Below are 17,232 nucleotides of genomic sequence, written 5' to 3'. Positions count from 1 at the left end.
TTCACTTTCTACCCACGGTTACTTCTTACTACACTGCTCCTATGGACTTTTGGGTCCCTTGCTTCCTTTCCCTTGCCAGGATTACAGACTCTCCACGGCATCACACTGTGTTGTGTCCAGGTTAACCGGTCAAACCGGACCGGGCCGGTTACGGTTTGGTCCGGTATCAAACCGGCCCAAATTCAAAATTTAAATTTGAATTAAAAAAATAAAAAATTCTTAAAAATTTTCTAAAAATACATCAAGGTGCGACGAATATAATGGTGTCAAATTTTTTCAAAAATCCGTTCATTTAATATAATTTTCGGGCATTTGAAGTTAAACAAAAAAAAGGAAAAAAATGGAATGACCCATTAAAGCCCACTTGGTAAACCGGTCAAACTGGCCGGTATACCGGTCTAAACCGGTAGCACTGGGGATTTTGAATTCAAATTTGAATCCAACCGGTTTGGACCGGTTTCCGGTCAAACCGGTCCGGTATACCGGAACCGGAGCCCGCCAGTTTGACCGGACCGGTCGGATTTGTAAACCCTAGTTGTGTCTTTGAGATTCTGACCCATCAGTTAAAAAAATGCCTTATTTTCATTTGCAACTATGCTTCATTTTTGTGGTAATTGTGCTGGCTGTTCTTGTTCATCCGGAGAAGAGGGGGCAGACGAAGCGAAGATACACTGGTGTTACCTCAATGCACGGCTTATGATTGTGATTCTTTGCGCTGCACGCAAATCTGATGTCTAGAGCAGCGGCCCAAATATCTGGTCATACCGTACCATGCCAGGAACGAAAACAGAGTTATGCTATATTTATTTAGGTCTTTATTAGTTGCCTTTAACATTCCAAAATTTTAAAAGATTTTCCATCACATCAAATATTTCAATGCATGCATGAAGTATAAAATGTAGCAAAACAAAATAATTTATTATACAGTTTGTCTATAATATGTAAGACGAGTTTTTTGAGCCTAATTAATCCATGACGAAATAATAATTATCAAATACAAATGAAAGTGCTACAGTACTTTACACCAAAAAGTTTTCGCATCTAAACAACGCCTTATCTTTGTAACACAAGCTCGAGCTGGTAATCTGTCTGAACAGAACAACGGCATTTGCCAAATCTAGCCTAAAGGGCAGCAGAAAAAGAAAAGGGATGGAACCTGCTTGGAGAAGAATGGACTTTTTGGAGAAACTCACCTGAAAACATCTCTTTCAATCACCAAAGTAGCAGCAGCAGCATGTATATTATGAACGAAAAAGAAAGGGATTCTACTCTACAACATATTCAGTCAGTCACACACCAATGGAGTAAGCACGCAGGTTCTAGTATAGTACCATCAACTTTCCATTTCTAAACAACAAAAAAGAGAGCAGGTCAAGCTTGGCATCTCTCTTTCCTCTCCATCTCTCATCCAGCCCCCATCAACAAAACCCTAGGGACCCAAAGCCCTCGGAGAGATCTTGCCCGTCCAACCCCGGATCCAACGACCCAAATCGCTCCGGCCGTTGTACTTAATCGAGCCGCAACCAGGACCCTGACTCCTTTCTTCTCCAGTCTCCACTCTTCTTCCCCCACTACCAGCACGGCACTGCTCACACTTGCAGGGGAAAAGGGGAGCTCCCATCCCTCGCAAATCCGCACCATTTCGCCGAATTCGAACGCCTGCTCTCCCGCAGATGGAAGCTCTGTCCCCGATTTGTCCACTCTGAGCAGCCAAAATCGGTTCTTGCCGCTTCCCGATCTCGGCTAGTGCTCATTCCGCGGATAATTCTTGTTAAAAGCTGCGGCTTTCTCGGTTTTGGTCGCGGGAGCACGGTAATGGCGGGATTCTAGCGCGCTAAACCCTAAAGATCTTGGCTTTTCTTGCGCCCCCCGCGATGGTGACGGAGATGGCGGCGCGCGGCGGCGAGGCGTTCGGCGCGGAGGCGGACCGGGACTTCGAGGTCTTCCGCAGCGGCTCCGCGCCGCCCACCGTCGAGGGCGCCATGGGCGCCGCCGCCGCCGCCGGCAGCCTCTTCCTCGACGACGAGCTCCGCGCCGACCCGGCCTACCAGAGCTACTACTACTCCAATGCGCACCTCAACCCGCGCCTCCCGCCGCCGCTGCTCTCCAAGGAGGACTGGCGCTCCTCGCACCACCGCCTCCGCTCCTCTGGTCTCGGTGGGATCGGGGACGGCAGGAGGCAGCAGCCGCAGGCGGCGGCTGCAGAAGGGACGGCGGGACTGCCCGGGATCGATCTTGGTCGCCAGAGGAGCTTCTCCAACGTCTTTCAGGTGGAAAGATCAAAGATCGAATCTTTTCTCCCCCTTTCTTTTTTTCTATAGTTTTTATTAAGTATGACATGTATCTTCATTCAGTGCTAGTATACGTCTTGTGAGAATGCCTTGACCTTGTACTAGTTGCGTGTCATGCTGCTATTTTTGACTGCTGAGTGACGAGTCTGAGTCCATCCTACTTATAGTGGACTAGTAGGGTGTATAGCTAGCGGTGAAATACTATTTTTAACCGTTATTTGCTTCTTCTATTGTTCGTTTCAACTGTTTCTTTTTTTTTTTTGCAAGGCAGATGCTCCTCCATCTTATAGATTTACTATGTTTGACATGTATTAGGTTTCCAGTCATTGTGCAGTCACTGCCGTGTGAATGCTTGATTCCACTTTTTTTATTGAAACTAAGTGAATGCGTGATTCCACTTTAGACCTGTGGATTTTGATTGATGTCTTTATTCTACTGTTATGGGATCTGTTGATCTGTTGCAGGCGCACTTCTTTATATTATCTGACTTATTGTGATCAAAATATCATACATGGAAAGATTACATGGTTTGAGTTTACACAAGGGACAGAATAATACTCACTTTCCTTGTTTAGAGAGCTAAGTAACATTTTCAGCAAGCTGTTCTGATTTTGCTCATTAAGGTGTTGCAGATGTCAGGATACTAATTAACCAATCTAGTTCTGAAGAGTTCATGGTTTTCGAAATGACATACGGATCATGGGAAGCACTGCTTCATATTTCACTAGTGTATTACTTAGATGCACCTGTATGGCTGGCAACCTTCTGTTGTAGCTTATCAATTGCAACACATTTATGCATTGGCAGAGCCATTGTCTCCGTTAGGTCATACATAGAATCTTCTAAATTTTGTGGTTTGCTCAGTTGAATGCCCTACGTCAATCTTGTTCTTGTTGACGACTATGTAATGTAGAATCCTTGAATTCCTGTCTTGAGCATCAACATGTTAAGATTCCTTGTTTTTGTTGCCGCTATTTCCTTCTGCTTTTCAGTTAATCTAAATCAGATTTGTACATCTTTTTGTAATTGGTGCAGGAAGACTCTTACCAACGGGATATGGATAGGCAGACTGCCAACCACAATAGTAATGACTTGCTAGGTTCTTCTGGAATACAGTATGGCCTACATCGTGGACCTGGAGCTATGGGAGGCCTGCACTCTAGTAATAATTCGCGAGGCTTGGATGAAATTCAGAACAATGATTTATCATCAAATACATATGCTTCTATTTTAGGGTCATCTCTTTCTCGAAGTGCATCTCCAGATCCTGAGCTTGTGAGAAGGGCCCCTAGTCCGTCTCTACCTCCTATTGGTGTGAAAGTTAGTGCTAATGACAAGAAGATTAATGGTGGTTCATCTTCTTTCCGCCGTAGCTCATCTGCTATAGGTGAACCTGATGATCTTGTGGCAGCTTTATCTGGGATGAGCTTATCATCTAGGGCAATGAGTGGGCAAACTATGGACCAGTCTCAGCTCTATCAGGATGTTGATAATGTCCAGAAGTTCCTGTTTGATCGACAGGGTGACCAAGCAAATGGCAATCAGCAGCACTCCTACATGAGACGTCCTGAGCATGGACAGTCTAAAGTACCTGATAGCTATTCTGCAAATTTGGCCAATTCATCTACAATGAGAAACCAGATTAATGCTGGCAGTTTCACATCATTTGACAATTTGTCACTTGGATCTGGCTTTGCTTCCCCTAGGATTGGTTCTAGATCCCCTGGTGGGACCGTATCTTCTAGACAAAATTTAGCTGGTATGTCTAACATGCTAAACTACAGTGGAATTGGAAGTCCCACTGCATCACCTTCTCTTCAGACTCCTATTGATCCAGCGTATATCCAGTACCTTGCTCAACTTGCAGCTACGTGTGATGATCCTCTCATGGACAGGGGCCATCTGGGGAATTCTTACATGGACTTACTTGGTCCTCAGAAAGCTAACCTTGGCCCTTTACTTCAGTCACAAAAGCAATATGGTTACTATGGCAATCTTGGATTTAACCTTGGTTATGGTGGAAGTCCATTGACTAGTCCTGTGCTCCCCTCTTCACCTATTGCACCAGGCAGCCCGCTTAGGCATGGTGATCGCAACATGCGCTTTCCATCAGGAATGAGAAACTTTGGTAGCTCCTTTGGTTCATGGAATTCAGGCATGAGTGGGAAGATGGATGCCAATTTGATGCCCTCTCTTCTGGAGGAATTCAAGAGCAACAAAAGTAAATCGTATGAGCTCTCAGAAATAGCTGGCCACGTTGTTGAGTTCAGGTACACCTCATTTATGTTGTCGTAAACATCATATTATACTAACATGCCAATTATCTTAGTGACTTGCATTGTTAAAGGATACACCATAGCTTAGAAGTTCTTTCCTGATTGCACATTTTCAAACTATATAGTGACCCAGCCACTTATTGCTAATGTTTTCCATCACAAAGTAGACTTACTCACTATTTCTACTTCCTGAAAGCTTTCTGTGTTGTCTCACTAATTTTTGAATATTTTGTAGTGCGGATCAATATGGGAGTCGGTTCATACAACAAAAGCTAGAAACAGCAAGTACTGAAGAAAAAGACATGGTTTTTTCGGAAATCATGCCTCAAGCTCTCACATTGATGACTGATGTATTTGGAAATTACGTTGTTCAAAAGGTAGGGACTTGAAAGCGCTTCCCAGATATCTGTTTGAGGTTGACTGTGTTATATCCTCTCTTAATTATCATTGATCCTTTGTTTTCTCAGTTTTTCGAGCATGGAAGCACTGCCCAGATAAAGGAATTGGCTGGTCAACTTATTGGACGTGTCCTTGCCCTCAGTCTTCAGATGTATGGGTGCCGGGTTATACAGAAGGTGCTTGTCAGTTGATATATTCCCCCCTAACAAATATGTTTTTTTTTTAATTTTTTGTGGTTATTCAATAAGCAGAGCTTGTTGTTCTTTTGCCTTGCTAGCTTCTTGTTTCTGAGCAATCAAATTGTCATTTGGCTTACATATTGTAGTTTTATTGGTCCATAATTTTCTCTTCCAAATAGCAAAACAAAGTATGAGAACATGTAAAGCAAACCACTGAAGCAGTTGTGTGAGAAATATATGTTAGATGATTGCTGGAAAGCTTAATTGCATGCATTTTGTGTGTCCTTGTACAATTGTCTAACCCCTTGCATCTGTAGAATTGACATAATTAGGTTCATGACTGTAATGGGCAATATGTTTTCTTGATGCTATTGATGATACATATGCAGGCTATAGAGGTTGTTGATTTAGATCTGCAGACTAAAATGGTTGCGGAGCTGGAGGGACATGTCATGCGCTGTGTACGTGATCAAAATGGGAACCATGTGATACAAAAATGCATAGAGTGCATTCCTCAGCATGCTATTGAGTTTATCGTCTCAACATTCTATGGCCAAGTTGTAATGCTATCCACTCATCCATATGGTTGTCGAGTTATTCAGGTATGCTAGCACATCACTCTCTCATCCATTTGGAGCTTTACCAGTAGTAGTATGCAATTTCTTATTTGTTATTCACATGAATTGCTACAGAGGGTTCTGGAGCACTGTGATGATCCCAAAACACAGCAAATAATGATGGATGAGATTCTCCAGTCTGTCTGCTTGCTTGCTCAGGACCAGTATGGCAATTATGTTGTTCAGGTCAGTGCATGTTCAGTTCCGAAGGAAATACATGCTGTGCCTGCTTACCTGGTTTTGTTTCGGTGGGCAATTATGTTGACTGTAGTATGTTGCTTGCCTGATAGCTTGTACGATCAATACTGGAATGTGGATTGCTTATCCCCTTCCCTCCTTCCAATGATATGGAGGTGGACTATTTTGTATATCAGCTATGCTGCTGTTCAGGAATTGCCGTTAAGTGAATATTAGAGCTTGCAGTCTCTTCTTGAAGTTAGTAACAAATAAATATGCATACATGAGTATAATTTAGAGGTGCAATTATTATTCTAGTATCTTGATATTGTCAAACTGAGTGATTTTAGAATTTAGTTGCCATTCAATTCATGTAAACTATAATATTACATGTTACTTGTTGCAATTGTTTCACCACAAACATTTGAGCACCTAGGTTGGGCATAAATTGAATTTTGTTAATTCAGTATGGACATTCCATTGCTGTCTTGTTCTGATATCTTAAGTGGTTTCCTTTTATGCTTTCTCCAATTGATGTGTAGGAAACTTCATGGATTTTTGTAGCTATATGGTGCTAGGTAGTTATTACTTCCACAAGTTCTAAATAAATAGTATTATCATGGAGGAAACTAGCCTTCAACCTGATTTGGACTGCTGATGTTGTGTTTATAAAATTGTAAATATTATGGAATTATTTTTGGGGACAACTCTACACATATTTTTTCTGTTGGGGCAATTGAATAAAAAAATAATTTTGCTGCCAAAAGTTGAAATGTTTGACAGCAAACATCCCAATGTGTTATTTTTTCCCCTCTGGAACCAGTGTACGTATTCTTCTTTTAGGAATTATGATTGATTCACTAGTGAAATGTGGAACTTACAATGTCGATGTGTTTTACGGGATAGCCATTGTTGCATTCTTAGCCCTGCTTCTAGGATCATCGGGACTTTCTCCTTTGATTCATTTATGTTAGGGGTTTCAGTTTCTCAATATTTTGTTTCTAACTAGCAATGTGCTGAACTTTACAGCATGTTCTAGAACACGGCAAACCCCATGAGAGATCTGCTATTATTGAGAAGTTAATTGGCCAAATTGTGCAAATGAGCCAGCAAAAGTTTGCTTCAAATGTCATTGAGAAGTGCTTAGCCTTTGGAAATCCTGTAGAGCGCCAGGTTCTTATTGGTGAGATGCTTGGATCTACCAGTGAAAGTGAACCTCTTGAGGTATGAAACACTCCCTTCTGTAAATATTCTTAAGCAGAATAGGTCAAATGTTTTTCCACTTATCTGGCTAATGGATTTGTTGGAAGTTTGCAGTTTCTTCAGGCTTTACTGAAATGGTTTGCGTTGTGGTTGCTAGGTTATGATGAAAGACCAGTTTGCTAACTATGTGGTGCAGAAGGTGTTAGAAACTTGTGATGATCAGCAGAGAGAGATGATCCTTACAAGGATAAAAACACACCTGAACACCCTCAAGAAGTACACTTATGGGAAGCACATAGTAGCACGTGTAGAGAAACTTGTTGCTGCTGGAGGTATATATGGCCTATCTTTATTACTGCAGTACTTCACATTATGTGTCCGTATTCAGGGGGCTAACAATGTATATATTCTTATGCTTGCAGAGAAGCGCCTTGGGCTTCAACCAGCATGCACTGCTGCCTGAAGGGCAAACAATCTAGTTGTACAGCTAACAGTTGCTAGGTTTGCACTCACGTTTTTTCTCTACTAAAAACCTTATAAAAGGGCCCTTTTGGCCTTTGCCGGAAATAAATACTGTATGTTTGCGCCGAAGAGTGTACATTAATCCTGTAGCTGAAGACCCCACGCAGAATCAAGGGAGGAGTGATGCATGCAAGTTTGATGTGCAAGCTGCTGTAAAGAGGAGGAAGATGGAGGGGAGTAAGAAGCACGTTTATTAATCTGGTGCTGTACAAATTAAATTTAGCACTAGAGTGAGAGAAAGTAAGCTGTTAGCTGTCTAAAAGAAAAGCCGCGAAGCCATTGGCCCTCTGGTTGTATCTGTTGATATAGTAGTGGCTTCCTGTTGTTTGTCCTTTGTTGTAACATAAGCAGAGGCGCACTAGCCTTCGTTTACAGTTAAGCTGAATTATTAGTACCAGCTTTCCTGGACTGTTTGGTATGTAATATGACTTGTTTCTTGTGCAAATGGAGTCTCATGTAATCCAGGTCTAAGATGTGAATGTTTCATTTCTAGTTTTGGTTGAGACAAACATGACTTCCAAGGTGAACATAGGCAGGCATGCCTGTTTCACAATGTCGCACTCTTGGATATTCTTCTTTTTTTTTTGGTCGATGAGAATGATGGTTCTTTTTATTTGAATTTTGAAGGAAGAGAGCGAAATTTTACATGTTCTATTATAGGTGTTGCACCTTGTTCGTGTGTGAAGAAATTAAGCTGTTGACAGTGCCTCGTGCGTATATTCAGTGATGTAGCGGCCTTGGGCCTGGGGGCTTTGTTATTTTGTTTGGTTTGTCAAGTCGCCAGCACTCAGTAGCATATCGTTTAATTCTTTTTGCCAGCGAATAATGATTAGATCGCCTTAATAAAATTAGTCAGCTGTGTTGTCCGGGACAGTTACCTAACTGAATGCCCACATGCTAATGACACCATCCAAACACATCACCTCTCTAGCCCAACACTAGTCCTCCCTTAAAGCTGACCTAGAAGGCTAAGTCTGAATGTTCCAGTGCAGCATGTGGATTCATATCCATCACTTATTAAACATAGAAGTTTCACTAATTAAACAATCACAGAACAACATACATCGATCGGCTTCTCGAGAGCTGCACGTACTAATCGTAGAAATGGTCGTCAAAGCTGCTGAAAAGTAAATTAAGGCCCTACCGATCACCTGACAATAATTGACATGAGTGGTATCGGCCCTCGAACAGATGATGGCTCGGCGAAATAAATAAAAAAACTCATTCGTATCTTTTTGTATAATCTTGGATAGAGATGGTGTTTTTATATAAAAAGGTAAAACTGTAACCCCCTGATGAGAATGAGATGTACAAGTTTTTGATTGTAAACACTTCAATTTGAGTGGTTTATAGCTTGCAAAAAGCGGAAACAAGAAGGACGCGCCACCTCGTGATCCCCGTGTCTGCTAGAGCAGGTAGTAACTGTGTTTGTCGGTACCATATAGCAGGGATATCCACTCCTACTGCAACAAGGCAGGATCCGCGTAGTTATCCGTAACTACGCCCAAAGGCCGGAGCAGCCAGGCCCCACGGGTCAGGCCCTTACCTCACCAGGCCAACGGCCCCGGACCCGTTCCCCGCTTGGGGACGGATCCGGAGACGCCACGTATCCCTGAGGAAGGGAAGCTCCGAGTTGACAGCCGAGGCCCCGGACCCCCATAGGGGTCCGGGACCTCCCGCGTCCATCCGGACCCCCGGCGGTATGTCCCGGAGCCGCCGCGTGTCCCGGAGGCGCGGGCGCGGGCTCGTGCGCGAGCCTTCTGCTGGAAGACTCGCCCACCCACCGCATTCAATGCGTATGGTTGAGGCGTGCTCTGCCACCGCGGCACGCGGGGCAGCCTTTGTCAGGCCTCACTATGCACCGCGTATTACCAAGGTACACAGTGCAGCCGCCTGCGCCGCACCCGCGCAGAGCCTGTCTGCCGCATTAATTGGATACGACGGCACGGCACTTTTCCATCATGCCACCTACGCCGCAAGCTACACGGCCCGTTCAGCTACGTGGCAGGCGACGTCGCTAGCTACACCTGTCGCCGTTCCGACAAGACATCGCCTGGACATGCTGAACAGGGGACTCCAGGAGCAGGCAAGGGAATCCAGGAGAGAAATATCCTTCGCCTGCGACGCCATAATGTATGAATAGTACGTTCTATACTGCACCGGTTGGGCCCGCCTGTCGGGGACCCAACGGCCATGTACGCGTCCCCTTGAGATATAAAAGGGAGGCGCTCGCTGTACACTACAGGCTCTCAGAGGATTCTAGAGCACACTTAAGCTCTCACAAGCACACACGAGCTCTCGCAAGCTCTCCCGAGGCAAGGCAATACAACACACAGTGGACGTAGGGTATTACGTTCCGGCGGCCCGAACCACTCTAATCCTGTTGTGTTCATCGTGTTCTTGAGCGAGATCGAACTAGTCGCTAGCTAACCCCCGAGTACTCACCCTCTGGGTTTAGGCGGGTGCTTTACGCCACCCAGCTGTGGTTTGCCACACCACGACATTTGGCGCGCTAGGTAGGGGGACATAGCTGGTTTTGGTTCATCTTTTGCTCGTCTCCATGGTTTGGGTGGACGACGTGGAGATGATGGAGGGTGTGGCGTCCTCCACGCCACACGCCTCTCTCGTTCCTGCTCTAGGGGCAACCACCGTCGGCGGCAGTGCGTGCTGCTCGTCGGCAAGAGTCAGGGCGCCCGTCGAGGGCCCCCTCACAAGCTGCGAGCGGCGGAGCGCTGGCAGCAGCTAGGGAGTTGCTTTGCAACCCCCCGGCTGCTGCAGCATCGCCAGACGCCCTGAGGCAGTGGCGGGATGACGTCGACCGTCTTCTCCATCTGGCTCAGGCCTCCCCCAGTTCTACAAATACTGGGCAACGACCTCCGTCTGGCAATGCGGTGGTACCTTACCACCGGCGCTAGGGGGGTGCGTCGGCATCCGTGCGCTCCCCACAGTGTGGGGTGCACGGATAGAAGACCTGTGGGCGGAGCTCAACCGCAGGCGCGCGGGTGAGGACGCCCGCATCTCCGTAGAGAGGGCGCGAGAGCACCATCTCAACATTGAGGGCCGCAACCTCAACGCCGACTTGGACGTGGTGGCACCCAAGCCTCCGGTGAACGCCCGGATACAGTCGGGTGCCCCAGTGGCTGGGGTGGGCTGTGCTGCGCTGGCGGAGCACCTCCGCGCGGTGGCATGGCCATCCAAGTTCCGCCCGCACCTGCCGGAGAAGTACGACGGTACCACTAACCCGTCGGAATTCCTGCAGGTGTACGTTACCGCCATCACAGTAGCTAGTGGGAACGGCGCCGTCATGGCGAGCTATTTTCATGTAGCCTTGACCGGGCCAGCCCGAACTTGGCTCATGAACCTTACTCCTGGGACGATCTACTCTTGGGAGGAGCTCTGTGCGAGGTTCACTGCGAACTTCGCCAGTGCATACCAGCAGCATGGTGTGGAGGCCCACCTCCACGCTGTGAGGCAGAAACCCGGAGAAACGCTCCGGGCATTCATCTCGCGCTTCACCAAGGTACGGGGTACCATTCCTCGTATCTCCGATGCCTCTATTATCACTGCTTTCCGACAGGAGGTACGTGACGAGAAGATGCTCGATTATCATGTTCGGGACCGAGGAGAACTTCCGCACAGAGAGCGTTCAGTTGGATGTTGCGGAGGTGAACCTCCCGTTCAACGCCATCATTGACCGGCCGGCTCTCTACTGCTTCATGGCCATTGCCCATTATGGGTATTTGGTCTTGAAGATGCCTTCCCCTGCCGGTGTCCTCACCGTGCGGGGTGACCACACCGCTGCCGTCACTGCAGTTGAGAGGCTGCATGCTCTGGCGGCAGAGGCTACACGTTCCGAGGAGGATCCGTCCACCTCGCAACCCAGGGCGCCTGCAAAGGCACCTAAGGTTCAGCCGTCTGGTCCGGATGATGTTCCCGTGAAGACGGTGCAGATCGGAGCGGACTCCTCCAGGACCACCCGCATCGCGGGGAACCTGGAGGAGAAATAGGAAGACACGCTCATCACTTTCCTCCGGGCAAATGTGGACGTGTTCGCCTAGGAACCGTCACAGATGCCCGGGATCCCAAGGGAAGTGATCGAGCACAATCTAAGGATCTACCCCGATGCCACGCCGGTGCGCCAGAAGCCTCGGAAGCAGTCCGTGGAGCGGCAGAACTTCATCCGTGAAGAGGTCCGCAAGCTCCTACACGCTGGCTTCATCGAGGAGGTCCACCACCCCGAGTGGTTGGCCAACCCGGTCGTCGTCCCAAAGGCCAACGGGAAGCTTCGGATGTGCATCAACTACACCAGCCTCAACAAGGCATGTCCTAGAGATCCCTATCCTCTTCCACGTATCGATCAGATCGTGGACTCCACCTCCGGGTGTGATCTTTTGTCTTTCCTAGATGCATACTCTGGTTTCCACCAGATTCAGATGTCTAGAGAGGATAGGAAGCATACTGCTTTTGTAACAGTAGATGGGCTTTATTGCTATATAGTCATGCCATACGGTCTGAGGAATGCCTTACCCATATTTGTATGAGCTATGAATAAAACTTTCTGTAATCTAGTCAGAGATATTGTTGAGGTGTATGTTGATGACATTGTGGTCAAGACCAAGGTAGGGTCAACACTAGTTGAGGACCTGTCCCTCGTCTTCGACCGGCTGCGCACCACACGCACGAAGCTGAACCCCGAGAAGTGCATCTTCGGCATCTCGGCAGGGAAGCTGCTGGGGTTCCTGGTCTCACATCGAGGCATCGAGGCAAACCCAGCCATGATCAAGACAATCGAGGCGATGAGGCCTCCAGCCCGCATCAAGGACGTCCAGAAGCTTACTGGATCTCTCGCTGCTCTTAGCCGTTTCATATCGAGGCTGGCTGAGAGGGCCCTCCCCTTCTTCAAGCTATTGAGGAGGTCCGGTCCATTTTCTTGGACCGAAGAGGTTGAACAAGCCTTCCAGGAACTGAAGTAGCATCTCACCTCACTGCCAGTATTGGTGGCTCCAGAGCCCGGTGAGACGTTGTTTCTGTATCTTGCTGCGTCTGCGGAGGCAGTCAGCATGGTGCTGGTCGCCGAGAGGACGGAGCAAACTCGCCAGGGGGACACCAGGGTGGCCAAGGATGGTGAGCCGGACCCCGGACATGGGGGCCCGTCAGCCTCACCTCTGTCTGAAGGTTTGGACCCCGGACAATGGGGTCCGGAGGAGCCTCGTTCCAGTGGGAACCCAGAACCGCTGGGGGCCCAAGGACCTGACGTGGTGGAAAAAGGCGAACCGGACCCGGCCGCCAGGGTCCGAACCATCCAAAAGCCAGTCAACTACGTCAGCGAAGTCCTCCACGAGGCGAAGGCCAGGCATCTTGAGATGCATAAGCTTATCTATGCGATACTTATTGCGTCCAGGAAACTGCGCCACTACTTTCAGGCACACCGAGTTGTCGTGGTGACCTCTTACCAGCTAAGAGCGATCCTACACAACTCCAACGCCACGGGCAACATCGCCAAGTAGGCAGCAGAGCTGGCTGAGTTCCAACTGGACTTTCATCCTCGCCATGCAGTCAAGAGCCAAATCCTGGCTGATTTCATAGCAGAATGGACTCCTTTCCCAAGCAATTCTGGGGGCCCGAACTTCAACGCCGGACCCCCGGAGCCAGAAGTCAGGACACTAGTCTTCACCGAGCCCCACTGGACACTCTTCTTTGACGGGTCCGTCCACAAGAAGTGGGCCGGAGCTGGTGTGGTCCTCATCGACCCAAGCGGAGATCGGCTGAAGTACATGGTGCACCTTGAGTTCAAGGCCACCAACAACATGGCGGAGTACGAAGCTCTGATCTTTGGCCTGACACAAGCCCTGTCTCTGGGAGTCCGGCAGCTTCTGGTCAAGTTGGCACCTCGAAGCTAGCGGTCCCGGCGGCATTCCACCTGTGGTGCCCATCCTGGGTTGTGAGCTCTGTCGAGGATCTTGGAGACCCCGTGGAGCCACACCCACCTGCTCAGGGAGCTCTCGATGCATGGATCTCCGAGATCTGGGACTACCTGAAAGACAACATCCTTCCTGATGACGATGTGTCCGCTGAGCGCATAGTACGGTTGGCTAAATGCTACGCGGTGGTAGAAGGGGATCTCTACCGCCGCGGCGCCAATGGTGTCCTCATGCGGTGCATTTCCCAGGAAGAGGGCCGCGAGTTGCTCGCGGAGATCCATGGAGGCGAGTATGGAAGTCATTCCTCATCTCACACGCTTGTTGGCAAGGCTTTTCGGCATGGCTTCTACTGGCCGACAGCACTCCAGGATGAGGCTGAGCTGGTGAAGTCCTGCAAAGCATGCCAGTTCCATGCAAAGCAAATACACACACCGGCACAAGCTCTGCAAATGATTCCGCCCTCATCGCTATTCGCCGTGTGGGGAGTGGATATCCTTGGGCCATTCCCCCGGGCCGTCGGCGGGTACCGGTTCCTCTACGTCACCATTGACAAGTTCACAAAGTGGCCGGAGGTTACCGCAATGGTGAATATTACTAAGAAATCAGCAGTCGCATTCCTCAAGTCCATTGTGTGCAGATTTGGCGTCTCAAACCGCATCATCGCGGACAACGGGACCCAATTCAAGAGCAGACTCTTCCAAGAGTACTGCAAAGACATTGGCATCCAGCTATACTTTGCGTCCGTAGCACATCCCCGCAGCAATGGACACGTTGAGAGAGCGAATGCAGAGATCCTCAGGGGACTCAAGACCCGCACCTACAACTGCTTGAAAAAGCATGGTGCCAAATGGGTTGATGAACTTTCGTGCGTGCTATGGGGCAACCGGACCACACCCATCCGAGCCACTGGGGAGACTCCATTCTTCCTGGTCTACGGAGTTGAAGCATGCCTTCGCCCCAGAAATTCACCTGGGCTCACCACGGGTCCAGGCTTTTGACGAATCCATGCAGGAACAGCTGCGGCGCGACGATGTGGACTTCGTTGACGAGCGAAGGTGGCGAGCAGCAATCCAAAATGCACACTACAACCAGGCGCTCAGGCGCTATCATCAACGGTTCGTGCAAAGTAGGGAGCTCCGGGCTGGCAACCTCGTACTGAGGCGGATCCTGAACCGAGTAGGGCTCCACAAGCTCTCCCCCAGCTGGGAGGGGCCCTTCAAGGTTACAGAAGTGTGCCGGCCCGGGTGCGTTCGCCTTGCCATATAAGATGGAGTGTCGCTGCCCAACCCATGGAATATAGAGTATCTGTGTAAGTTTTACACTTAGGTACAGCAGGGAAATGAACTTTTCCTTTTTAATAAGATAGAATCAGCGTGCGGCCCAGAGCGGTTGGGGGTCCGCCCCCATAAACCCAACCTCTGGCATCCATCGCACCGTCGGCTAACATTAACACGCGGCCCAGAGCGGTAGAGGTCCGCCCTCGTAAACCCGGCCTCTGGCATCCATCGCGCAAGCCATGTATATCAAGTTGTAAAGGAAAAATTTACCCCAGTTCTGTCTTTGTGTCAAAATTTAATTTTGCTTTTCAATTCTCGAGATTTTACTTTTCTAACCCCCGCGTGGACTTCCACTCTTGTCGCTACAACTAAGATCTGTATTGAGTTGCTGGACTACCGTACAGATCCGGACCTTCTTGCTGCTGGAGAGGGGTCCAGACCCCTAGGGACCAGCTCTGGAGAGGGGGTGCTTGTTTCCTAGGGTGGTCCGGAGTCCTGTGTAGCCACTTAGCCGGTTCTGTACCCAAAACCTACACACTCCACCACCCTGTAACGAGTGCCCTAGTACCCGGAACTGGGTAATTAGGGGCCCGGACCTCATTCTAAGCTCAAGGGCTGGCTTCATAAGTCCTACACGGCAGGTCCAGCACCATATCTCAAAGGATCAAGTGCGACAAAATGACCCCACCCACTGCTAGTAAGGGTCTGGAGCGTCGGAGCCAGGTCCGGAAAGATCGTGTAGTTTCCTGGAGTGGTCCGGAGCCCTGTGTAACGCCTTAGCCTGGTTCCGCACCCTAAGCCTACACACTCTACCACTCTGTAACAAGTACTGAACTACCTGGACCTGTGCATCTAGAGCTCCGGACCTTATACTAGCCTGGGGGCCGGTCCAGAATAGGTCCCGCGGGCCTGCTACTAAGCTGTAACTTTGAAGTGGTATACAGGTTAAACCTTGACTGGTGGTAGGCAACCTAAAACCATTGAGCCTACCTACCAGGGGGTCCCGGCATCTGCTTTTAAGGTTTCATGCAGATCGAGGTCCTGTCTTGGTGGTATACAGACTCAAAACAACTGAGTCTATCTCCCAGGGGGCACGGAGCATTCGCTTTGACCCGGATTTCACGGATCGATTCTGCATGCGTCAAACAGCTAAGTTGCAGTATCATTACTTTCACACAAGCGAGTTTGATTCTCCTGTCTGTGGTTCTTTCTGCTACACAGGGAAGGGAATAAGACGCTCGCTCGGCTTGCAAACTATGCTACACCTATGCCCGAGGACGCTTGCCCAGCCTCATACGGGGGTCCGGAGTGTCTTCTACGGCTCGAGTGGCAGATAGGTCCAAACAACTGAACCTATCCGCCAGGGGGCCAGGGCGCCGGGGTGCTGCATACCGCAAACCAGCAACTGACAAATAGCTAAGTTGAAATTTTCTTCTATTTCAAAATTTTCAACTACTACAATGTTTGTTACATAACACAAAAGAAAAAAGGTACAATGCCCTGCTCAAGGGTCTGCAGGCTCCTGCTTGAAGTAGGTGGCGACAAAGTCGACGACCTCCCGCACGCTGTCCCGAGCGGCGGCCTCCGTCTCCGCTACAGGACCATCGACCACGGGCGCTAGTGAGATGGCCGGATCGTGGCTCCGAAGGTAGGTCAGGATGTGCTCCGCCACCATCCGGATCAGCTCGCGGCCCTCGGCTTCAAGCTGGCCAGCAAGGACCGGCTCCAGATGCCGGAGCCTATCCGAAGCGGAGTTTAACACTGGGAGGGCGTCAGCAATCGAAGCTGGCGGCTCCGCCACTTGGATTGGGCTCATTCCAAGTGACACCAGTTCTAAGCTCGCTTCGGCTGCCCAGTCAGCGATTCGCTGGGCCCCCACGTGCTGGTCCTCCTGGTGCTTCCGGACCGCCTCCTGCACCCGGGTGTCCAGAGCCGCCTTGGCCACCTCCATCTCGCGGGACCTCTCCTCGAGCTCGGCCTTCCTCTTCTCCGCCCACTCCTTCTGCTTCTTGAGGGAGTCGCGCTGGCGCCCGAGCAGCTTCTCCATGTTGGCGGTGTGGGACTCCCGCTTATCGAGGGACTTTCGGTCCTCCTCCAGCTCCGCCTCGGCAACAGCCAGCTTGTTGGCCCTCTCCTGCAGCTGCTCGCTCCATCCTTGCAGAGTGGCAGAGAGATTGTCGAGCTCCTGCTTCCGGACCTCGAGTCTCCAGCTCGGACTGCTGGGCCGCGAGGCAAGTCTCAAGTTCGGACCGCTGAGCTGCGAAGCTGACAACCTCCAGGGCAAAAGCCTCCTCCCGCTGCACCAGGGTTTTCTCCCGGCTCGATACTACGAACTCCCAGTCAAACACCTTCCGAAGGTTGGCTCGGTAG

At 49.4% G+C, this 17,232-nt stretch overlaps 1 protein-coding gene across 1 annotated transcript; it reads left to right on the top strand.

Annotated features, from left to right (window-relative positions):
• The first annotated feature begins 1,453 nt into the window (after window positions 1-1,453).
• Window positions 1,454-8,156, top strand: LOC120697194 (pumilio homolog 1-like). Its single transcript, XM_039980345.1, has 9 exons — window positions 1,454-2,270; window positions 3,327-4,561; window positions 4,803-4,944; window positions 5,035-5,142; window positions 5,535-5,747; window positions 5,838-5,948; window positions 6,969-7,163; window positions 7,300-7,474; window positions 7,565-8,156. The coding sequence occupies exons 1-9, from the start codon at window positions 1,875-1,877 to the stop codon at window positions 7,603-7,605; spliced, it is 2,616 nt and encodes an 871-aa protein (XP_039836279.1). The 5' UTR covers window positions 1,454-1,874; the 3' UTR covers window positions 7,606-8,156.
• The last annotated feature ends 9,076 nt before the right edge of the window (window positions 8,157-17,232 follow it).

This window comes from Panicum virgatum, chromosome 3K (genome assembly GCF_016808335.1).
Source record: "Panicum virgatum strain AP13 chromosome 3K, P.virgatum_v5, whole genome shotgun sequence".
Classification (NCBI taxonomy): Eukaryota; Viridiplantae; Streptophyta; class Magnoliopsida; order Poales; family Poaceae; genus Panicum; species Panicum virgatum.
The sequence above is the reverse complement of the archived record's forward strand: the minus strand, read 5'-3'. Positions and strand labels throughout refer to the sequence as shown.